General features: G+C 53.3%; 1 protein-coding gene across 3 annotated transcripts; it reads right to left on the minus strand.

Annotated features, from left to right (window-relative positions):
• Nucleotides 1–8,610: 8,610 nt before the first annotated feature.
• Nucleotides 8,611–23,527, minus strand: LOC308253829 (pancreatic secretory granule membrane major glycoprotein GP2-like). Of its 3 annotated transcripts, none has more exons than XM_080679594.1 (12): nt 23,484–23,527; nt 23,178–23,281; nt 22,358–22,483; nt 19,770–20,210; nt 18,484–18,594; nt 16,546–16,757; nt 15,829–15,977; nt 14,394–14,639; nt 13,545–13,707; nt 12,697–12,781; nt 11,417–11,461; nt 8,611–10,620 (listed from the first exon to the last, which is right to left on the minus strand). In XM_080679594.1, exons 3-12 carry the CDS (start codon nt 22,428–22,430, stop codon nt 10,562–10,564), a joined length of 1,584 nt encoding a protein of 527 aa, XP_080535720.1. In that variant the 5' UTR covers nt 22,431–22,483; nt 23,178–23,281; nt 23,484–23,527; the 3' UTR covers nt 8,611–10,561. The 3 variants fall into 3 exon arrangements, with proteins under 3 accessions (XP_080535720.1, XP_080535719.1, XP_080535718.1); XM_080679593.1 differs by having other exon boundaries at nt 23,178–23,382; nt 23,484–23,525; XM_080679592.1 differs by lacking the exon at nt 23,178–23,281.
• Nucleotides 23,528–23,727: the final 200 nt, after the last annotated feature.

Here is a 23,727-nt window from a genome sequence, read left to right on the forward strand (position 1 = left end):
ACTTTCTTCTTCTTCTTCTGGTAACCATATGATACAGATGTTGTTATGATTATAATTTGTTTACCTCCATTTTATTTAGCTCTTTTTCTTGAGATTCCTCCTGTTCTTTCATTTGGGACCTGTTTCTTTGTCTCCCCATTTTGGCTGTCTCTTTGTGTTTGTTTCTATGTGTTAAATAGAACTGCTATGACTCCCAGTCTTGGTGGGATGGCCTTCTATAGTAGGTGTCCTGTGAAACTCAGTGGTTCAGTCTCCTTGATCTCCTGAGCTGGGTGTTCTAAGAATGTCCCTTGTGTGGGTTATGTGGGCCCTCTGTTGTAATTTGGTCTTGATTGCTCTTGTTCTGTTCATGGATGGGCTCAACCCTCAGGCTGGCTGACTGTGAAGCTCAACCCCAACCACATCATGCAAACTGTTGTACAGGTACTGACAGAAAAAACAAGACAAGACAAAACAAAACAATACAAAACAAAACCCCCCATAGGAAAAAACAACAATAACAACAAAAGTAACAACAAAAATAAGAAAAAAGAGAGACAAAAAAGAATAATAAAAGTCAAGAGACAAAAAGAATTAGAGGGGAAAAAAGGAAATGAAAAATAAAACACGAAAATAAAGGAGGAAGAGAATATAAAGAAATATAAAAGGGAAAAAAAGAAAAAATTTAAAAGAAAACTAAAATATAAGTAAATAAATAAATTATTCAATAAAAATAAAGAACAAGAAAATAAAATGGAAAAAATAATAAGAAAAGAAAGAGGAAAATAGAATAAGAAAAGGAAAGAGAGATATAATAGATATGAAAGAAAAAAAGAGAAGAAAAGAACAAATAAAGGAAAGATTAAAAAAGAAAATGTGGTCTTTTCCACAGCAGCTTTGTGCCTGCTGCGATCACTTTGGACATGCTGTCTGTGGAGCTCATTGGATCCTGCTCTGATGTTGTTTGGCACAGGCCACTTGGTGTGTCAGTCCCAGGCCTCCCAGGAGGTTCTTCGCTGTTCCAGAGTTCAGCAGGGTGGACTCCATAGTAGTCCAGTGAGTTGGGCCTCATGCCCACTGGTTGGTTCTGCCAGAAGCTGGGGAGGTGTTTCTATCAGCTCTCCTGGTGGCAAGAACAGCACATGCAAATGCAGTGCAGGGTGAAATAAAACAGGGCAGGGGACTGTGGGAAATTCAGAGCAGAAAGAATGTGAGGTATTGATAGAGTAGGAAGTTAGACCGTCATGAGCAGAGCAGAATGCTAGGCCAGGTATGAAATGTCACCAGGGCAGAAAGTCCCAGGTGCCTAGCAATTGACAAAATTGGAAAAACAAGTATTCTAGGGTAAGACCTTATCCCAGGGTGACCTTTTCTCCCCTACATGTCACTAGTCTTCCGGTTTAGACCCTTTGATTTTTCATATGGCTAGTCATGTGCTTTAGACCCCAGGCCTTCCCTCCCCTAACATGTCATTAGTCAGGTGGTAGACTCCCTTAGAGGAGGAACAAGGGCAGCATAGAATAGCCTCATACAACTCCCATACAAGCCCTTGTACCACCACTCTCTTAAGCATTAAATACTCAGGACAATGAGGTTCTGACCCTCATCAAATAATTTTGGTGAAACTAGAGATGATATTTAGGCACAAAAAAGCAGCAAAACCAGATAAAGTTATGCCATGGCTGACCTCAGGACCAGCTGCAATGACTAAGGACCTCCTGTCCCAGCACCAAGCAATCAGTAGAGACCGAAATCCTGGAAGGACACACATAGAAGGCTGATGAATATTCTATTGAGATCCTCCCTGGAGACCTCCCCTAAACTCCCAACCTCTAAAAGCCCTTAAGAGGAAGGAACCAGCGCACATTCTCTCTCTCTCCCCTCTCTCTCCCCCTCTCTCTCTCTTTCTGTCTTGAGCATGCCCATGCCCTTCCCCCTCTACTTCCCTCAGGCACATCACCTTTGCTTTTGTCTCCTAACCTTTGAGGGCTCTTCTTTTGCCTCTGTAACTTGTTTCCTGAACCCATTTCATCCACAGTTCACTTATCTTACCTCTGTGACTTTCTAAATAAATTCCTTGTGGATATTCTCTGAGAGAACCATGATGGTGGTGTAAGTAAATGTGGTACCTACCACCTCCCCCAACCACATCAAAATTACAACTAAAATACAGAACAACCACCATTCAGAAACACCTGAAACCTGGCTGAATGGAAGTCCTACAACTAGAGAAGTAAAGAAGAAAGCACATTGAGACTGGTAGACGGTAAGAGGCATGAAATGGGTTGGTCCAACACACATGGGAGGGATATCTCCAAGGCCTCCTGTGAGAAGCAAGGGGTCCCAGCACCACACCAGACACCTAGACCATGATCCAGAGCTGGGAAGGGAAGTCCCCATAACTTTGGGCTATAAAAGCCAGCAGGGATTGTGGCTGAGTGACAAGTAGGCTGCTGGAGTCCCAAGTGTTCCTCTTAAAGGGCCCACACATGAACATACATGGTCTTGCTTCCTCTGAGCTCCAGTGTTGGGCATCAGCTTTGGGGGAATCCAGAGACATACAGAGAGAAATTGGACTGTCTGATATTAGGGCAAGAACTCAGGGACTGCTTTCTCCCAGATGGGGGTGCTTGCAGGGGTCATTGTTCCTGTGCTAGGACCTCCCCTGTCACAGAGATGACTGGCAGCCATATCTGAGTTTTGATAGCATGGCCCACACTGCTTGCTCCACCCTGGTGATTCCCTGAGACCTTGCCCCATCCAATTTGAAGCCCCACCCAAACTGTTTACAGGTGCTTTCCCATATGAATGGCCTGTCCTGGTTCAGGCTTCACACTTTGCTAAAATCTCTTAAACAAGCAGCAGCTGGAGTCAGTGTGCCCCATACCTATCAATAAGAGGCCCAAGACCTGGCACTAGCACCAGCCTGCCTTGCATCACAGCTGGGCTTTGCCTAGGCACTTCCTAGCTCAATACAAATAGCAGTCATCTGCAGATCTCTCTGTAGCTCCTGCCAGGTGGCCCCAGGCAGTGCCTGATTTTGCACCACCCAGGAAGCTCCAGAGCCAGTGTACCCTGTGGACAGCTTCAGATCATAACAGATTACAATTCTACACATCCTTAAGTGACACACTCAAGGGGCAGACTCAGTGAGCACCAAAGCCCCACTGAAGCAAGTTCTGCTCCATATGGGTGTCTCCTACATAGCAGCTCTTCCATTGTAGACACTGCTGGTCCTCACAGCCAATTGGCCTGGAGGTCAATTCCTCCAAGTGATGCCAACAGCAATCAAGGCTCAACTACAACAAGACTGTGCACACAGGGGTGCACCTAAAGTGACCAGCTCAGGTGATTGGGGAGGCTGCACCACTGGGCCCTACAGGACACCTACTATCCAAGGCCACTCTACCAATTTCAGGAGACACAGAAGCTCTACCCAATACATAGAATCAAACACAGGGAAGCAGCCAAAATATGGAGACAAATAAACATGTTGCAAATGAAAGAAATTGAAGCAAGCAAACTACTGGATACAGAATTCAAAACCATGGTTATAAGGTTACTCAAGGATCTTAATGAGACCTTCAAGGGACTTAATAAGAGCTTTAAGGAAATTAGTGAGAGTGTCAAGGGACTTAGTGAGACTTTCAAGGATCTTAGTGAGAATGTCAAAGACATGAAAAAGGATCAGTCAAAAATTAAGTAACCATTAACTGAAATAAAGAATAATTTACAGAGATTCAACAGTAGAGGATTCTGAGAATCAAATCAACAATTTGAAATATGAGGAAGCAAAACATACCCAATCAGAAGAGCAAAAGAAAAAAGAATTTTAAAAAAATGAAGATAGTGTAAAGAGCCTCTGAGGCACCTTCAAGTGTACTAACATTCGCATCATGGGGGTGCCAGAAGGAGAAGAGAGTGAGTGAGATATTGAAAACCTATTTGAAGAAATAATAAGAAAACTTCCCCTACCTGGTGAAAGAAATAGACTTACAAGTCCAGGAAGCACAGAGAGTCCCAAAAAAGAGGAACCCAAAGAGGCCCACACCAAGACACATCATAATTAAAATGCCAAGGGTTAAAGACAAAGAGAATCTTAACATCAGCAAGAGAAAAGCAGTTAGTTACCTTCAAAGAAATGCCCATATGACTGTCAGCTGATTTCTCAACAGGAAGTTTGCAGGCCAGAAGGGAGTGGCAAGAAATATTCAAAGTGATGAAAAGCCAGGACCTACAACCAAGATTACTGTACCCAGCAAAGCTATCATTTGGAATTGAAAGTCAGATAAAGAGCTTCACAGACAAGAAAATGTTAAAGGAGTTTATCACCACCAAACCAGTATTACATGAAATGTTGAAGGGTTTTCTTTAAAGAGGAGGAGAAGGAGGAGGAGGAGGAGAAATCAATAAGAAATCGGGAAATCTGAGGCATGGAGACTTGGAACACACTGATGAATCTCAGAGGGAAAGGGCAGGGGGAGAGATTAACAAAAGATCTTATATGCATACTAGAGACCCAGTGCACGAAATTCTTGCACAGGTAGGGTCCCTAGTGGCTGCAGGCCAGGACCTCCCTTTGTTCTGTGCTGCCCCCTGGTGGTCAGCGCACATCATAACAAACAATCGAACTCCCGGTCAATCAAACTCCCGAGGGGACACTTTGCATATTAGGCTTTTATATTTATAGATATGCATTACTATGGACACAAACAATAAGGTGGTGGAGGCCTGGGGTGGGACATGAACCAGGTGGAGGGACAATGGGGGGAACATCTGTAATACTCTCAACAATAAATATTTTTTAAATAAATCAATCAAACATAAAAATAAAAAAATAAATAAACTCTTTGTGCCAGAATTCCTGGCTCTGAATTCTTTCTTAGCTGAACGCAAGGATGGAGGCCCAATATTATGAAGGGGATAAGTGTGAGATGAAGGCGGGAGAAGCAGGCAGGGCTCAGACAGTGGAGGACATTGTCCGTTAGCTGGCAGGCGACCTCGCCCCACAGAAGGAGCTGCTGGAGGGATTCAAAGAGAGAAGTGAATTTGCTTCAAGTGCTCACCAACTGCACAGTAGGGAACTGATGGGGAGGGTGAGCCTGGAGAAAGGCCAGTTGGAAAGCTGTTGTGGGTCCAGGTAAGAGATGACAGCTTGTCAATGGGGTCGAATGGAGAAGCATTTGCTGGATTTTTCACAGGAGAATCTATGGTGATAAGGAGGGTAAAGCATGATTTCTAGCCCTTCCTGTGAGGAAGAGGTTAGAAGGAGCATATGAGGCGAGATTATGAAATGAGTAAGATTGGCTGGCATTTATTTTGGGGGGTTCCCATTCCACATTTCCTTCAGGTGACCAGCTTTCAGAGGACCGCCTTTTTCCCTGCCCCTCTGCCAGCTGGTACAACACATCTTCCAGCATCCCTTAGGGAATTGCAAATGGCCATGCACTTCTCTTTTTGGAACCTCAGTTTCCATCTGGAAAAGGAAGGGACGAAACTCCTGGGACGGAACGCTTCCCTCTTCTCCAGCTGGGCTGAGCTCTCTGCTTTTGCTCCTGCTTCAGCATCTGTCTCAGCCTTACCTGGCTTCACTTTCATGCCCGCTTTCCCAGCAGCTGCTCAGCAGGCTCCAACCCTCTCTGCAACCACCACAGGCTCATTCAAGATGGTCCCTCAGCACAGACACTAGTTTTCCTGAATGGGTGTCAGGTCGTTTCTTATGTCTCCATCATTCTTCTACTCCAGAACTTCCAGAGTCTAGGTCCAGGCCCATTTTCACTGTGTCCCCTGGTTTGTACTTACTGTCCCAGTGCCCAGCTGGGAGGAATGGGAGATGCAGAGGAGGACAGCTAATGGGCGAGGAGGCATGGCTGGAGGCCTGGCCTGGGGAAATGGGATCCAGGCCCTGTGTCTTGAAGGCATGTATGCATATGGCTATGTATCCACGTGTGTGTGTGTGTGTGTGTGTGTGTGTGTGTGTGTGTGTGTGATAGGATATAAGTGTCTCCTGGAGGGATGGGTTCCCGCTGTCACACATTCAGGAAGGCCTGTGGCTCCACACACTTAGACACACGTATTCCAGAGGTAGGGGAGGAGACATCGTTAGGTAATATACACTGAGTGGCCAGATTATTTTGACCACCTGACGTTTGTAGGCAACTTAGCCGTACACTGCATCGTATGGGATATGGAAGCTGAAGGCCTGTTCGAACACCTTTGCTGTCTGCAGTTACCAAGATAAAACGTCTCCAATTCACACAGGAACACAAGGACTAGACAGTCGAGCATTGGAAAAGTCATGTGGTCCGATGAATCACATTTTCAATTGCATCATGCAGATGGCAGAGTAAGAATTTTGCAGAAACAGCATGAAAGTATGCACCCCATATCCATGAGTACAACCCTTCAAGCTGGTGGGGGCAGTGTTATGGTTTGGGGCATGTTTTCCTGGCATGATTTGGGCCCTTTAATTTGTGTGGAACAACGTCTGAATAGCACAACATACCTAGGTATCGTTGCTGATCAAGTTCATCCTATCATGTTGGTGGCGTATCCCAATAGAGATGGCTTCTTCCAACAAGACAATGCACCATGCCACAGTGCTCGTATTATGCAAGAGTGGTTTCAAGAACATGAGGGAGACTTTACCTTGCTTAGGTGGCCCCCACAATCACCATATCTCAATCCAATTGAGCATTTGTGGGACAAAGTTAAAAGAGCCATCAGGCAGCTGGTTCCACCACCATCAAATCTCACAGAACTGGACAACAGTGCTATTCATCAGGCATGGTGTCAGATTCCTCGCATCACCTTTCAACATCTCGTGGAGTCAATGCCAAGAAGAATCGCCGCAGTATTGAAGGCAAAAGGTGGCCCAACGAAGTACTGATGGGGTGGTCATAATAATCTGGCCACTCAGTGTATATATTAGAGGCCTGGTACATGAATTTGTGCATGGGTGGGGTTCGGCCAGCCTGACCAAGGGGAGGGGACATGGGCGGTTGGCCGGCCTGCCTGCTGGTCGAACTCCTGGTTGAGGGGACAATTTGCATATTAGCCTTTTATTATATAGGATATACACTGAGTGGCCAGATTATTATGCGTTCAGAGATCATAATAATCTGGCCACTCAGTGCAAGTGTCTCTGTGTTGTTTTTTTCTGTACTAAGGTGTATACTAGTATGCATAAGTGGACACGTATATGTTATCATCTGTGTGTTGTCCATGAATGTCAATGCCTGTGTATGTGTGAGGGCCTCTGTGTTGGCAAATGTGTTGTCTGTCCACATGTGTCAGTGCATATGTGTATGTTCCCATGTACCTGCATACTCCTGGGTTCACGTATGTATGGTGGTGTGTGTGTGAATATGAGTGTCTGAGTGCATGTGAGTGTTGTGTGTGTCTACAGCGTCCAGTTAAAAGCACATACTCCAAATTCAGGCTGCCTGGGTTCAAGCCTTGAGTCCAGCATTTAACAATGACAGATCCTGGTGAGTAATGAACTTCTTTATACCTGGGTTTTACTCTCTTCTAAACTGGGAATAATGATAGTACCTGCCTTAAACAGCTACCGTGAGTTGGATGCTATAATGCCCATAACATACTTTGAATAATGCCTGGTGCACAGGACATGTTTCAAAACATGTTGGCTGTTACTAAATTATTCATGGCAATGGCAATGCATGTATAAGTGACTGGGCTAGCAGGCCCAGGTGAGCTGCTGTGTAGAGATAGGTCTCTGGGCCCACGAGGTGGATATGCACAGCTGTTAGAGCATGTCTCTCCCGTCAGGTGTGAGTCTTGCGTCTGAGAGTCAGTGAGCATGTGTGCCTGACTGCGCTGTACCTGGGAGTCTCTCTGTGTGTTTAAGTCCCATCAGATTCGAACCTCTCAGCACAGGGACTGTGCTTCATCATTTACCCAGGCCTGGGGCCTGGGACATAGCAAGTTGCCCAGCAGGTTAGTGTTGATCAAAAGAATGAAGTAGACTGGATGTTCTGAGATTGTCACTCATGCAGCACACCCATCAGCAAAAAACAAAAAGCTGAAACTAGCCAGCTAGATGATAGGTAGATGGAGAAAGAGAAAGACACGATAGGAGGTAGATGATAGAAAGATCGATGATAGATATATAGATTATAGATAAGTAGATATAGTAGATTGATGATGATGATGATGATGATGATGATAGATGATAGATAGATAGATAGATGATAGATGATAGATAAATGGATGATAGATAGATGATAAAGAGATAGATGATAGATAGATAATAAATAGATGATAGATCGATGATAGATTGATGATAGATAGATAAATGATAGAGAGATAGATGATAGATAGATAGATAGATAGATAGATAGATAGATAGATAGATAATAGATAATGGATAGATAGGTGATAGATAGATGATAGATAGGGGATAGATAGTTGATAGACAGAGGATAGATAGATGATAGATAGTTGATAGATAGATGATAGGCTCTATTTAGGTAGAATCCCAAGTGCGTTGTGCTGGAAGAGACCTTTGAGGCCATATGTCCCAGGGAGTCCCACCCTCTGCCCAGGTAACCTGTGGTTATCATGGAGTTCCTCTGAGGGCTGAGGAGGAGGGGACCACAGACATCAGCAAGATTCTATTTGTTTTTAATCTCAACTTAGTGGATATTTAGGTAGAACTGTATTTAAAGAAGGAGTTTCTATATGTTTGAGGACCCTGGTCTAGCCCCGCCCGAGCCTGGAGAAGGGACATGTGAGGACCCCTGGCCTCTCCCTCAGCCCCTCCTCGTGCATGGCCCTGGATGGAGCAGCTCTGAATCCTGACGAGGAGGAACTGGGAGGCACCTCCTCCCTGAAACTCTCTGTCTGAAGGAGGCCACCATCCTAGTGGCCTTTGGGCCTGCCCTCAGGCCAACCGGGCTGTGCTGTGGGAGGGGAGATGAGCCCATGCACGTGCCTCAGACAACTGGACCAGGGAAACCCTGAGATCAGGCAGGAGTCCGACCACCTGGTGCTGTTGGAGGTGGAATTGCACGACGCGATCAGTCCCATGGCCCCTGAGAGAGGGAGCAGTGTGAACTTGCAAAGCTGTGCTCATCACGTGATGAAAAACAGGAAGCGCTGCTCTCAGAGAGGGCAGGACAGGGGAAACAGATAAGCAGATGTGAAGATTTGTGGTTTCAGGAAGTGGCAGATGGAGATATACACCAACAAGTTTCTGGGGGGTAACCTGGGTGCTGGTGAGCCGTCTGTTCCAGGGGCCATCTGTCCCGGGGCCGTCTCTCCCAGGGGCCGTCTGTCCCGGGGGCCTTCTCTCCCAGGGGCCATCTGTCCCGGGGGCCGTCTCTCCCAGGGGCCATCTGTCCCGGGGGCCATCTGTCCCAGGGGCCATCTCTCCTAGGGGCCTTCTGTCCCAGGGGCCGTCTCTCCCAGGGGCCATCTGTCCCGGGGGCCATCTGTCCCAGGGGCCATCTCTCCTAGGGGCCTTCTGTCCCAGGGGCCATCTCTCCCAGGGGCCATCTTTCCCTGGGGCCATCTGTCCCAGGGGCCTTCTGACCCGGGGGCCGTCTCTCCCAGGGGCTGTCTCTCCCAGGGGCCGTCTCTCCCAGGGGCCGTCTGTCTGTCCTGGCCTGGAGCTCCTGCATCCTTGTCTTTACCCACCTCTGTCTGAGTTCGTTGGGCAGGGTCTGTTTCCTGAAACCACCTGTCTCTGCACAGGTGCCTCATGGACAGTCCCCACTCTCACCCAGCCCCAGCCCTGGGCCAGCCCTGACCTGGTCATTTCCCTGAGGCCAACATGGGCAAGGGGTGCATTGCCAGGGCTGTTAAGGCTCATGAAGGTTCCCAGAGGGCCTTCACCCTCTCCAGCTCTGTGGCTACATCCGCCTGGTGGAATGATGCATCATCCTCTTCTGGGATTGAGGGGCGGGGAGGTGGAGGCGGGCACCACTGCGTGCAGCTGGGCTGTGCTCTGGGCCCACAGGTCTCTGCACCCCATCAAGCAGTCCCTCCAGCACCAGCCCAGAGCAGGAGTCTGTGCAGCTCTATGCACATCTAAGCAGGTCCGCAGTGCGATGGGGACAGGGGAGCAGTGGGACCATCTCTCCTGGGGCTGGGTTCTGAGGGTGGCCCCTTTACACATGTTCCCATGGCGATTGTGGGGCCCGGGATGGAGATGCACCAGAGGATGTGGTGAAAGCAAGACCATTTTGTTCATTCACCAGCATGGGAGGGGCCTCTGTTAGGAGCTCTCCGCCCCCCGCCCCACCCTGTGCCCCCGGCCCCTGGTCCCTGGTCCCTGGAGCCACAAAGGCACGCTGCACTGCGGGGGAAGGCTAGAGCCACAGAGGCCTAGCAGGTTTGTTTTCAAGAAACCGCTGAAGGGTGAGAAAGCCAGCGCAGGCGGCTGACAGCCTGCACTGGGAGAAAGGGGTACAGGGCCCGGAGCCAGCCCAGGGGGCGCCCTCCCTCCCTTTCCCCACTCGGCCCAGCCTGCGTCTGCTGGCACTGGACGTCTGGATCGGGAGGTCCGAGGAGCCGGAGGCTGACCAGAGGCATCGCCAGAGGGCCCGGTGCTCCGAGTTCAGAAGAGCCGGGCCAGGAGGACGGGCAGGAGCAACCCAGGCCCAGCCCCCAGGAGCCCTGGAAGGAGGAGGAGGGTCAGGGGTGCTGCAGCCCTCTGCCTTCTGACCCGCTGGCTGCTGCACAGGTCACAGGCAGAGTCCCTGACTGGCCTGGGTGAGTGCTGGGGGCAGCACAGGCAGTGCATTGGGGCACAGCCACCTATCCCCAAACCCTTTCTCATGCTCCCCCGGGCACACAGCACTTTCCCAGCCTCCTTTGCAGGTGGGTGGGCCCTGTAATGTGGGTAGCCGTCATCAATGCCAGGCCCTCCCGCCCTCCCGCATGGCTCTCCTGCTCTCTCCCGCAGCCTGGGCAGGGTGGGGAGCTCCGGCCGCTGCCTTGGACACGAAGCTGGCCACACCCAGAGGAGGTGGCTGGGCAGGGGAGCCCGGCTTCCTGGTGACTGTGCTGCCCACCAGCCCGGCGCTTGCCTCTGGGCTTTGCTCACACTGAGAGAAACGGCTCTGTCTGATTTAAGGCATTTACCCACACCGGGACTTCCTACCACACCCTTCCCCCCTTTCTTTCTAGAGCATCTGTCACCTTCCTGTTGTCTGTTTCCCACACTCGGGGCAGCCCCGGGCCCTGTAGATCATCCTTGTGCCTTCAGTGTCTAGAGCGCTGCCGGGCACTCAGCAGGCACTCAGAACAGATTTGTGGCTAAACGAGCGGTGGCATTGCCAGAGTCTGTCTCGGTTCAGTGTGCACAGTTCCAGCACCGGGCCGCCCACGTCGGGGCTGGATGGTGCCCCTCAGTGAGAAGGAAGGGGAGAACATGGGGAGAGAGGTGGGAAAGGCATGGGAAATGAGGTACCTGCAGGGCCGGGGGTCCCGTTCATGACACCAAGAGATGGGGCACCTGGGGACAAAAGCAGAGGTGAGGGCTCCAGAGTCTCACTGCAGCGGCTGCACTGTGGCTGGGGTTGCGCCCAGTCCCCTAGGCCTGGCCACCGTGGTGTAGAGGCTTCTGGTATTTGGCAGGGACCTTTCTAAGCACGTTTCATGCTTTGGAACCCTAATCCACCTGAGCATTCTCGTCCCCATTTGACAGATGAGAAGACTAAGGCTCAATGATGTCAAGAGACGTGCCACGTTGTCCTTGCTGGTAAGCAGCAGAGCTGGGATTCTAACCCCAGTCTGTCTGAGTCCAAATGAGAGTCCCTAACCACCCCCCAGCCCCTGTGATACCACCTGGGGCTTCCAGTGGGGAGAGGGCTCAGCAAGGGGGGAACAGCCCTGGGCAGAGCCTCCCTGCAAGCCGCCTCCGTGGCTGTCCGTGGAGAAGAGGTGGCGATAGCGCTCACTTCCTGAGCTGCTGTGAGCTGTAAGTGTGTTCTGTCAGGACCGCCAGAGTGCTGCTCTCGTTGCTGTTGTTACTACTATAACGTCACCATGTCCTCATTTCTTTAGGACAAAAAACAATGCGCCCGGCCGGGGTTTGACTCTAGTCAGGGCACATACCTAGGTTGTGGGGTTCAATACCCGGTTGGGGTGAGTTCGGGAGGCAACCGGCCAATATTTTTCTTTCACATGTCTCTCTCTCTCTCTCTCTCTCTCTCTCTCTCTCTCTCTCTCTCTCTCTCTCTCTCGAACATGCGAGGAGCCGCGGAAAGCGTCCCCACATCACGCCCCCATACGGTAACTGGATTGTGAGAAACAGTCATTCACCAGCAAACAAAGCTGGGGTGGGACTTAGCCTTCACCCCAAGGGACTGGCTATGGGGCCCTGGCAGGAGCAATAAGGACACATGCTTTGGAATCAACCCGGGTTCAGTTCTAACTCCAGCCGCTCACAGGCTGGGTGCCTGGTGAGTCACTTAGTCTCTCTGAGCATTGGTTTCTCACCTATAAAATGGACATGGTCAAAGGTTAAGTGAGCCAGTGGACACTGGCCTTAGCCTGGCCTCCAGCACACAGGGCCTGCGGGGCACATGCTGTCAGTATCACCCAGAGCACCTGGCAGAAGGCAGACGCCTGGGCGGGGCTGCCCAGGGAGGCCGACGGGCTCTGCCTTGGGAGGTCAGAGACTCCAGGCCCCTGTGGCTGATGGTCAGCCCTGGGCCACAGGTTTATCACCAGGACGTGGCCACTTACCCTTCCGAGTGATGGGTCCCAAATCTAGAACCAGGGCTGGGTCGATGGCCACTGCTTCACTACGGAGTTGGCTTCTTGAGCAAAACTGTGGGGATGGAGAGTTCTCATGTCATCCAAATGCAAAGGACACAGAGCATGCTCGCTGCCGTGTCCAGCATGCCTGGGGTGGAGCTGCCTCACCTCCCTCTTTTAGCTGACCAACTGGGAACAGTGACCTCACCTCTACCAGATTAAAGAGAGCCTTCCTGGCTTGGCAGGTTAAAATGCGGTGTGTCTACAACATGCAGACACACAGTACGCACTCGGCGAAGGCCAAATGTTAGCAGGCAGAGGCCACCATGGGGCCTGGAGTCACACCTCAGCTCTGATGGAGCTGTGTGGCCCTTGGCAAGGGACTTCTCTGAACCTCAGTTTCCTTGTCTGTGCAATGGGGTCAATAAGAAAATCTACTGACATAGTTGTTGTGAGAATTAAAGTAGACAAGGCACAGGAGAGTTTAGGTACAGTGCTCGGCACAGAGTGCACTGAAAAGGCACCTGTTATTATAATCACCTGAAATGTGTCTAGCGCCAAGGAGACCTGTGGACAGGGTCTTCCTCTGGGGACATGATAATCGCTTATACCTGGTACTTTGGAGGCTTAAAATCCATCCATTCATCCTTCTTCCTTTTCTCTCTTCCTCCCGCCCTCCCATGCATCCACCCATCATCCATCTCTTCATCCCTTAGCTTTCTTTTTCCTCCCTCCCTCCCTTTTCTTCTTTTCATCCATTTATATTCCAATAAATATACGTGGGGCCCACCAGGCCTTGGGCCAGACTCTAACAGTCAATCCAAGGAGATGCTCACCGGCTGGCACTGCTCGCGCAGGGAGTCGCACAGGCGCACCTCGCAGTGCAGGAAGACGAGGTCGTAGTTCCCCGCAAACATGAACATCTGGACCGAGAAGCGGCCTTCGGCGGACACACCATTCTCCTCCACGGAGATGGTGGAATCAAGATGATTTGGGCAGCTGGGAGTGACAGAGGCGAGCAGCTCAGTGGCAAACAGCACCCTAGAGGGTCCCAGCCGCACTCCCTCCCCGCCCTCCCCCCCGCCCCCACAGGTGTCCCTGCCCTCAGGATCCTGACTTGCTGTCCATTGCCCGTCACCCATTTTCTGGGGTGCGGTCCCTGAGCAGCAAGCTAATGCTTGCTCCCCTCATGAGCCCCGCCCCCGCCTGTCTTATCTGGGGGAAAGGCTCCTGCACCTCCCGGGTGAAGTGAGCATCGGTGAGATGATGCAAGTGCGCGGCTCCGCACAGCGGCACACAGACAAAACGGCGCCCATGTTTGAATTTTCCCTTTGTTCTTGCAGTTGGCAGTGCTGAATAACGTTTTGTCCCCCAGCGTGGGAACGCTGTTTTCCTGTGTATTCATCAGTTCTAGCGTCTGTGTAGCAGTCCGTCATTGCCAATAGAGCCCCGTTCTGAACAATGACCCTATGGCCAAGGCTATGAGGAAGACTGAAATGGAAGCAATGGGCCTTTCCTCACCCTGCCACGTACTTGCCTGAATGCTTTTGGCTACAATTCCAGGAGGGATAATCAAATCATTTTCCAGAAGAGATAAGCAAATCACATAAATGCCCGGCAGGGACGAGGTGATCATTTCCCCCCAACTTCATGTAGGCCGAAAATGAGCCCAGAGGCGTCGGTACCTGTTTCTGATGATGAAATACTTCACAGGGTCGGCCCTGTCTTCAGTGGGGGTGGCGTAGCAGTGCTTCAGCAGCAGCTTGAACTGCATGGTGTCCCCGCGCTCCAGGAGGGCGCCCACGTAGAGCATGGACTCCACGGGCAGCACGGCCGATGCCCCCTCGTAGGGCAGTGTGTAGTTTGGGTCTTGGAAGAGGGCCATCGTGATGGTGAACTCTCCCTCGCCAGCCAGGCTGATGTTCACGGAGCTGCGACAGGGACCCACAGGGTGGAGGCAGCAGATTTCGACCCATAAGAACAAAATAAATCAGGACCCACTTTTGTGTGAGGTTATGAAGGCAAAAGCACATCTTCGGTCCCTGAAAACACTAGTCGATCATTCATTTAAATTAGCATTTAGGCTCTGAACTTGACAAACAGATGGGCCTGTCTCAGCTTCCCACCAGCCTCCCTACCTCAAGGACCAACTGTCTCCCACTCTTCCCCCACCGCCCCCCTCCGTCTGCTCCCCTGCAGAGCGGGGCTTGGGACCAGGTCTGCGGGGTCACAATGTTTAGCAGCAGATCTCTCCACCCCCCCCTCCCCCCACAATCCTCGGTAATACGGCAATTTTAACAGGATGAATGGTTTTAATTTTTATGAACCTTGGGCCCAACACAATACAGTCAAAGAACCATGGAACTAGAACACGTGTGTAATCCTTTTAATCCTGCCATCTGTGAGCCAGGAGCTAATGGAGGATTTCTGACACCTCCAGACAGCCCCCTGTGAGTCTGAGGTGCTAAGGAGCCCCCGGGCCTGTCCGACACAGCGAGGGAGGTGCACCCTGGGCGCAAACAGAGCCCAGCTGGATGCAGTCCCTCCCAGATGAGCATGGGCCCTATTTCCGCTGAATGTTCATCGAACCAACGCTGATCCACCGCAAGTGGGGAAGCCTGCCGCTCCCTCCATGGCCCCACAGTCAGGTCTTGGGCCTTCCTTCCTGACCCCACAGCCGTGTTTCCCCACACTGCTCTCCTCTCACTTGTAATTGTAGTTGTTTAATGCCTTTCTTCCTCAAGAGAAATAAAATTGTCACATGTTTTTATTCCTTAGCATATCTAACACTGGTTCATGCTGCTACATTGTTTCATAATAATAATCTTTAATACTCACAAAACATTCTGTGTCTGCCTGTACATTGATCATTAATATATGATCAACAAACTTTGTAGAATGAATGATGCGAAGAATGGATGCTCCAGAAGTGAGAGCGACCACCTCAGGGCCCCAGAGAGGGTGAAGTCAGGGCCCCGGGGAGAGGTGAGGCCAGGGCCCCGGGGAGGGCGAGGTCAGGGCCCAGGGGAGGGGCAAGGTCAGGGCTACAGGAAGGCATGAGGTCAGGGCCACAGGGAGGGCCAGGTCAGGGCCACAGGGAGGGCGAGGTCAGGGCCACACCTTACGATGGGCTGCAGGGCCGTTTGCAGACTGACTCTCATGTCCAGCGGGTAGGTGCACTGGAAGTTGATGTTGAGTTTGGTGTCTCTGATGATTAACTCGTCGACCAAGGACAGGGAGTTTTTGTAGATGGCGTGGGTTTCGTTTCTCTTTGGCATAAAAATAACACCACATGCATGTGTATGTGGGCACGTGTGGTAGGTCTGGACTCAGTCTGTCTGGCTCCACAGGCAGGGCTTTCGATCACGCTGCCTCTGCGCTCTGATCTCAAGCTGGCACTGGGCCTCTTCCCCTGGGCACTAGCCCTGGACAGGCAGGGCATGAGGGCCCCAGAGCTAACCTACTGCCTGGGAGTCAGGAGCCACCTCCTTGCTCCTCTCCCCTCCCAGATCACCCTCCTTACAACAAGCACAAGCCTTGTTTGCAGTTACGGAGCTCAAGCATTAGGCCTGTTCAAAGCTCTTTACATGGGCCAACATGTATTATCTCACACACCCTGAAACCCAGATAGGCTAAATAGCCTGCCCAGGTCTCACAGCTACTCATGTGTCCCCAGCAGCTGGGCTCCCCATCCCCTCCAGGAGGTTCCCCACCCGCTCCAGGAGGTTCCCCACCCCCTCCAGGAGGTTCCCCACCCCCTTCAGGAGGTTCCCCACCCTCTCCAGGAGGTTCCCCAGGGGGCCACCCCCTCCAGAAGGTTCCCCAAGGAGCCATAACCTCCAGGATGTTCCCGCAGGCGTTGGCCTGTGCAGGGCTGACCACGGAGACCCAGTTCCCCTCCTCTCTGTGGGTGATGCTGCTGCAGTTGTGGTCTCGCAGGTAGGCAGTGACCTCATCCCCAAAACCCAGGCCTTCCAGCTGGCACCGGTCCAGCAACACCTTGATGTCCCTGGCCCCACAGTCCAGCTGAGGCTGCAAGCTGTGGATATCTGGGAAGTAGAGAGGGACATGTGGCATGGACAGGGGCCTGGAAGCAGCGGGCATAGACCACGTTCCCTGCCTTAGGAAAAGCCTGTGCCCACCGGGAGGGTAGGTAGACTAGAAGGGCCAGGCCAGGTGGGATTCGCCAGGCTGGTAGGCAAGTCTGGGAAAGAAGCCCTGGTGGCAGATGGTCCAGCATCCTACATGCAGGGTGGCCAGGTGCCATGTCCACATGTCGTGGACGTGAGGTGCTCTGGTGAAGCAGGACTGTCCTGTCCCTCAGACTAGAGTCAAAGCCAGACACACGCCACACCCATCCCCTGGCTTTGCAAGGCCACCTGACCTGGTCAGAGTCACTGCCTTCAATCATTCATCCAACATATTCAACAAATACTTCTCGAGCCTCTGCTATCTGCCATGTGCTATTCCAGGCACGGGGATACAATGGTTATCAAAACACAAAATTCAGAGTCTGGAAGGGCTAACATTCTGGTAGAGGAGAAAGTAAATTAAAAGAAATGCAATTTCTATGGTACCTATGAATGCACAGGTTCAACATACATGTACGAACCACCTTCTCTATGTGCTGGGCACACTCAGTACAAAAGTAAAGAAAACATGGGCCCAGGCCATGAGGACTCGTTGGTCTTCTGTGAAACCAAGACTCCAGCTGCTTATCACAAAAGCACGTGAAGTGCACATAGGTGTGTGTGCAGGTTGTGTGCAGGTGTGTGTGCAGGTGCAGAGGCCCACACAGGCCTGTCTGAGTCTTCAGGCCAGTCAGAGGAGCAGGCCTAGAGGCTGCAGTTTGCAAGTTAACGAAGCAGGTGAAGGCATTGCAGCTTCAAGGAACAGCAGTTAAAGGGTGGCCACAGGAGAGAGGATGGGATCTTAGAGACACAGAGTTCAGAAATATGGAAACTTAGAATGAGGGGGAGCTGGGAGAGATGGGGGAGGGGAGATGGGGGAGATGGGGAGGGGAGCTGGGGGAGATGGGGAAGGGGAGTTGGGGGAGATGTGGAAGGGGAGCTGGGGGAGATGGGGAAGGGGAGCTGGGGGAGATGGGGGAGGGGAGCTGGGGGAGATGGGGAAGGGGAGTTGGGGGAGATGGGGAAGGGGAGTTGGGGGAGATGGGGGAGGGGAGCTGGGGGAGATGGAGAAGGGGAGTTGGGGGAGATGGGGAAGAGGAGTTGGGGGAGATGGGGGAGGGGAGCTGGGGGAGATGGGGAGGGGAGCTGGGGGAGATGGGGAGGGGAGCTGGGGGAGATGGGGAGGGGAGCTGGGGGAGATGGGGGAGGGGAGCTGGGGAGATGGGGAGGGGAGCTGGGGGAGATGGGGAAGGAGAGCTGAGGGAGATGGGGAGGGCAGCTAGGGGAGATGGGGGAGGGAAGCTAGGGAGATGGGGAGGGGAGCTGAGGGAGATAGGGGAGGGGAGCTAGGGAGATGGGAAAGGGAGCTGGGGAAGAAGCAAAGTGAGATCATGAGGGACTGTTCTGGAAGTGATGGAATCCCCTTAGTAGCCGCTGATGAAGACCTGAAGGGCCATCATTTCACCATCAGCGAGAGGACCATCCAGGCACAGGAGGGTGTCTGCAAAGCCCATCATCAATGCTCTGAGGGTCCAAACCCGGATGGGTGCACCCCTTGTCCTCACCCTCTGAGCCTCCCTGGCCCTGGACCTGTTCAGGTGGGCTCCCCCACCTGGCCCCTGCGGCCCTGCCGCTGACCGCTCACCGGAGCTGTTGAGGTCCCGTCTGCAGGCACAGCCCCAGGTGCCGTTGAGGAAGGCGCACTCCTCCTCCGGGCGGCAGGCCTTCTCGCACTTGGTCTCCGCAGTGGACGGGTCTGCAGGGAGGCGCAAGGGCGGTCAGAGACACCGAGCAGGGGACCTGTACCTCCACCCGGGCACAGAGGACCTGCCCAGGACTGCAGCTCTCCATGGAGGAGCCAGCCCACAACCCTGAACTTCCTGACCCCCAGCCAGCAAGGTGAGAACCCCGAAGCTGCCGTCCTAATGCTTCCAATGGGCAGACACTGTTCAAGTGCTTTCCACAGGTCAGCTCATGCAGCTCTCCTGGTGCCTTGGGGGGCGGAGGCGTGGTGGCAAGTCCCAGCTCTGTGACCTAAGGAGCGCTGCTTACCTCTCTGTGCCCAGAGCCTCATCTGGCTGAGGATGGACTATTCGCTTCATGAGGTGATGAGTGGGTCAATGAGTCACTCAAGTGCTTAGGATCGGGGCAAGGACATGGGAAGCCCTGTGTGTGAGTTGTTATTTTTGTCATTATTCTTTTTATCTTTCAGATCAAAAAATGGAAGCTCAGAGAAGTCAATTAAACTGTCACGTGGAACCTGTGCCCACACTTGCCTGAGTGCTGAGCATTGAGCGGCACCCGGGATGCACGCAGGCGCACCTGCGCTGTGAAAGTTCCAGTCATACCTGTGTTCCCTTACAGAGAGAAATCCCATTTCTTTTGCAAAATCAAAAAGAGTGGTCAGCGTGTGCTTTGCAGCAGCCACTGCAGGGCAGCGCACCCCCAGCGCCAGGGCTCCCCAGGAACCTCTCTCAGCAGCATCCCTGAGCAGCAGGCTAGCTCTCGCTGATGGGGGGGGCCGTGGGCAGCATGTGGCTTAAGGTACCTGAGAGCCTACACGACCTGGTGAGTGTGATGCTTAGCGGGCGCTGGCCATAGCCAGGCGTAGGGTGTGGTTTGGTGGTTATTTGGGGTCTGGGAAGACGCTGAACTGTCCCCACCTACATTCCCGGTCACTGCTCCTGTGCTTGACCTCGTTCACCTTATGAAAGGGTTCATGGGAGCACCCTACTTTGAGGATCTGGGAAACTGATGCCAGCGACTCCCCCTGGAGTCTGAAGGTCAGGTTTTGCTTGAGAAGCCGGAGGAGCTGCTGACACCCTTGGGCGATTCTAGGGCTGGGCAGTGACAGGCTGCTCTGCGGGGCCTCCTCCCACCAGCCCCATCCTCTCTCCCGGCTCCCAGCTGCTCGAGGTCACGGCCACTCACCTGTGCAGTATCTCAGGTTACACGAAGGGGTGCTTTCCAGCCGGTACACGTGGTACCCCCCCGGGCAGGCCGTCACCTGAACCTCGGCCTTCCAGGAGCAGCAGTTGCCGGACCAGTGGGCACAGGCAGTACGGGTCACGACACCCTGCCCCAGGGCCGGGTGGACCCCCTGCAGCCACATGGGCGCGTCCGTCTGGCACCTGTGCATGGGCACGCAGGTCTCCGGCATCCTGGTGCCTCCTTCTCCCACGAAGCGAAACCAGCCACGCAGGTCCCGGTCACACTTCTGGGCTCTTTCCGTGACCTCTGAGCTTCGGGAGGGGTCGTTCAGGCGGGTGTAGTTCTGGCAGGGGTCAAAGCAGAGGGGGGGCTCCGGGGCCCCAGGAGCTCCGCACACCAGCTCCAGCCTGTAGGAGTCGCCGCTGACTGGGGCTCCATCGCCTGGAGAGGACAGTGTGCTTGGCTCACCGAGGACCCCACACTCTGGTGGGGACCCACCGAGGCACATCACCCTCTACTACTCATCACCTTCCCCACGGGCCAGGCTGATAATAAGGCCATGTTGCAGTAATTTATAGGCAAAGAAGGTGAAGGGATTCGCTCTGGAACATATGTGCAGACCCCATGGACACAGACAATAGTGTGAGAAGCCGGGGGAGGGAGGCAGGGAGGGGGAGGTGCACTAAGGGGGTGGAGGGGACCCTGCAATAATGTCAGCATTACAATTTTTTAATAAGAACAAAAGAAGCTCCGGCCCAGCTGGCGAGGCTCAGTGGTTGAGCATCGACCTATGAACCAGGAGGTCAAAGTTCGATTCCCAGTCAGGGCACCTGCCCAGGTTGCCGCTGGATCCCCAGTGTGGGACATGCAGGAGGCAGCCGATCCATGATTCTCTCGCATCATTGACGTTTCTGTCTCCCTCTGAAGTCAGTAAAAGTAAATATATCTTTAAAAAGAGCATCGGCTCTAGGCCTGCACGTGGAGCTGAGTGGCCGGCGGGGGGATGGCGCTCCCCGTTGGGTCCCACGCTGTGGTCCTGTCTAACCAGCCTTCCTTCCTCAGTGCAAATGGCACAGGCTCGTTGGAAACAACTCGGTGCCATTCAAGCGAAAGCCCACCCCCTCAGAGTGCCAACCTGCTGTAGCCCCTCGCTGCGTGTTCAGTCTAGTGTCCTGGGCATAGGGCTGTGCACTTCTCTCCCACCTACTTTGCTCCCTAACATATCATAGAGCCTGTCCTCATCAGCAGACACAGACCTGACACACGGTGCCTCCACCTGACAAGTCGGGTGCTTAGCGCCTTCCTGCACTCTTCTCCCTGATGCCATGGCACCTCCTCCTCGAGTTGTCTCCAGACTTTTCCAATGTCCCCGAGTGCAAAGTTACCCCCCCACCCCTGCTCTGAACCACCGATGGAACAGAGCCTCCTGGTTTTCACCGACTCAGGGGCTGTGAGTGTGAAGAGATGGGGAGGGGAAGGGACCACAGCTGGTCAGTCTGGGGTTAAAGCCAGCTCCACACTTGTTGGCTGGATGGCCTTGGCCTTGGCTGGTGGCCCAACTCTGCTGAGACTCATTTGCAAAACAACACCTGTGAGCTAGTGGTTCCCAAACTACCCTCCCCACCCCCCCCACCCCCACACACACACACCTGTGTCCCTCTGTCCTATTGTTTACTTCATATGTTTTTTCCAATGATTTTCTTATAAATTCATTTCATCCCCAGGAGTAATATGTCACACCATGAGTACAACGTACTGGCTATATTTGTTTAATACATAGGGAAACATAAAGCACCAAAAACCCCGTAAGAGCTTGCCACGCACCCCACGATACGCGGTCCCCTGGAGTATGTGTGCCCCACATGGGAGGTCAAGCCCTAAAGGCTTGTTAGAGAGTCCAGACAGTGCCTGGCCAGGGACGCCAGCTGTGATGGGGAGAGTGTGAGCGCCCGAGGAATGAACTGAGTGTGCGCAGGGAGTTTGGGGATTTCAAGCCTGGGGTGTCTGTGCTTGTTTTAAGGGAAGGACTCTGCACTTGTTCCTGGAGTAGTTCCTGCACACACTGGGTTTTCCCAAGGGAGGCCATGAATGGAGTTCCCCTCCACCTTCGCCCCCGCCCCGCCCTGCACAGGTGACTCCTGCAGAAATGTTCACCAAGTGTGACCTGGGACCCTTCCATTGGCGCCTAAAGTGCACAATCTGTGGGTTTCATGAACCACAGGGGTCACTAAACCCTCGTTGCATAGGTGAGCACATGGGTCAGAGGCTGGCGAAGGCACTGCCACAGCCAGGCCCAGAGCCCAGAGCATTGGGGTTCCTGCCCTCACACACCCAGGGTCCCCCCACACCTGACAGGGGAGCTATGTTAACTGGCTCCCACTCTCTGGGCAGACGGGGGACTTCTGACTCGGCTTTTGGAGGGACAGTGACTTGATTCTGGCTCTTCTCTCCTTGGCCCCTTGACTTGCAGCTCCAAGGCCCCTGCTCCTCTCCTTGGGCCACAGCTGCCTTCACTGCCTCCCTGCTCACTCCCAGGTGTGTGTGCAAGGTGGGGGGCCAGCTGAGATGCAGGTGAGCAGAGCACTCACCTGGCTGCTCTGTAGAGGCCAAGGCCAGAGCGCAGGCGGCCGAAACCAGCCACAGGACTGGGGAGCCCAGCATCCTCTCCACAATCCAGGCTGCAGCTCACTCAGTGACTCCGACTCTCCATGCAGCTGGGAGGGGAAGGCCGGTGTGGTAAGAGGTGCGAGGCTGGAGGGAGCTCACACAGTGCCGACCAGGATGCATCCTCATCCCTGGCACAGGGCTCATCTAAAGCTCTGAGCCACCCTCCAAGGGGTGCCATCATTGCTGCCACTGCAGGGATGAAGACACTGAGGCTCCAGAACACGGGTCCGGAACCACCTGGTGAACCTTCCTCAGGCGGCACGCAGGAAGGTGAACAGTTTGCTTAAGGCACAGAAGTGGACGCTCTCCTTCCTGGAGGCCCTATTGTTTGAGAGCAGGTGGGACAGGCAGAGAGGAGCCAGGGCAAAGGAGAGGAGGTGAGGCGAGAGGATGGGAGCTTTGTCAGCTGCTCTGCGGGAGTCCTCGGGGGGTCTGGGCCGGTCCTGCTCCTCCTCAGGGCGAGGGGAGGGTCTGGAAGCTGGGTGGAGGGGTGTGGTGCTGGGGACACCTGCCGACAGGGAGTGGCCCATCCTGTGCTGTGTGCCAGGCCCTGGCTGAGAGCCCCCTGCGAGCCATGGGGAGCGCAGGTCTCTGTGAAGTGGGCCGTGCCAGGCTGGGCCAGGGTGTGCTGGTGGCAGTGTCTGGCACCCAGGTGCTCAATCAAGGCTTGAGAAATGAGTGCATATGTAAGCGCGCAGGCGGGCAGAGACAAATCGCTGTGAAGAGCCTGCCAACACTCACATTAGTGACACTTTCTGTTCTGGAAAACTCTTTCCTCCAATGGACAAACCTTCAGATGGCTTCCGACCGCCTCTGGGGGATGTGGGCTAAAGAGAGCGAGCTGTCTGGAAGGGGTGGCGTGAAAATGCGATGAGAGAGCACTGGACGGGGCCGAGTGGCGTCCGGAGCAATGGGCAAGGGCCAGCGTCCAGACCCTTGCTGGGTTCTGAAAGTTTCCAGAAACAAACAACCCTCTCAAGCCCAATGGGGGGATCTGGGGAGGCCCCAAGGCCTGGAGAGCGCCAATGGGCTTGCTGCAGGACTTACCGTGGAGAGAACACAGTGCTCCTCCTCTGGCCTGGCCTGGACACACAGCCTGCTGGCTACCGGCCTTTTATTGCCCTTCCCACCCATGTGGCTCTCCGCCATTGGTGCCGCAGGAGCCTGGAGTCACTCCCCGGCGTTGGCTGGAGGTGAGATAAGCGATTTGCCTCAAGGATGATGAAAGAAAGGACCTTCGCCCTTCTCCCTCCCCAGTGTAAACACTCCTGTGGTTTCCCCTTCCGGCAAT

This window comes from Plecotus auritus, assembly GCF_963455305.1.
Source record: "Plecotus auritus genome assembly, chromosome: 7".
NCBI lineage: Eukaryota > Metazoa > Chordata > Mammalia > Chiroptera > Vespertilionidae > Plecotus > Plecotus auritus.

Excerpts from the sequence above, each read along its gene's own strand:
- LOC308253829 (XM_080679592.1), bottom strand. The coding sequence starts at position 22,430 with ATGCTGGGCTCCCCAGTCCTGTGGCTGGTTTCGGCCGCCTGCGCTCTG. Across the intron at positions 13,708-14,393 it reads TATTTCATCATCAGAAACAG|CTGCCCAAATCATCTTGATT; the intron begins GTACCGACGCCT and ends TGTCACTCCCAG. Across the intron at positions 11,462-12,696 it reads GGGACCCATCACTCGGAAGG|GTGCCCCATCTCTTGGTGTC; the intron begins GTAAGTGGCCAC and ends TTTTGTCCCCAG.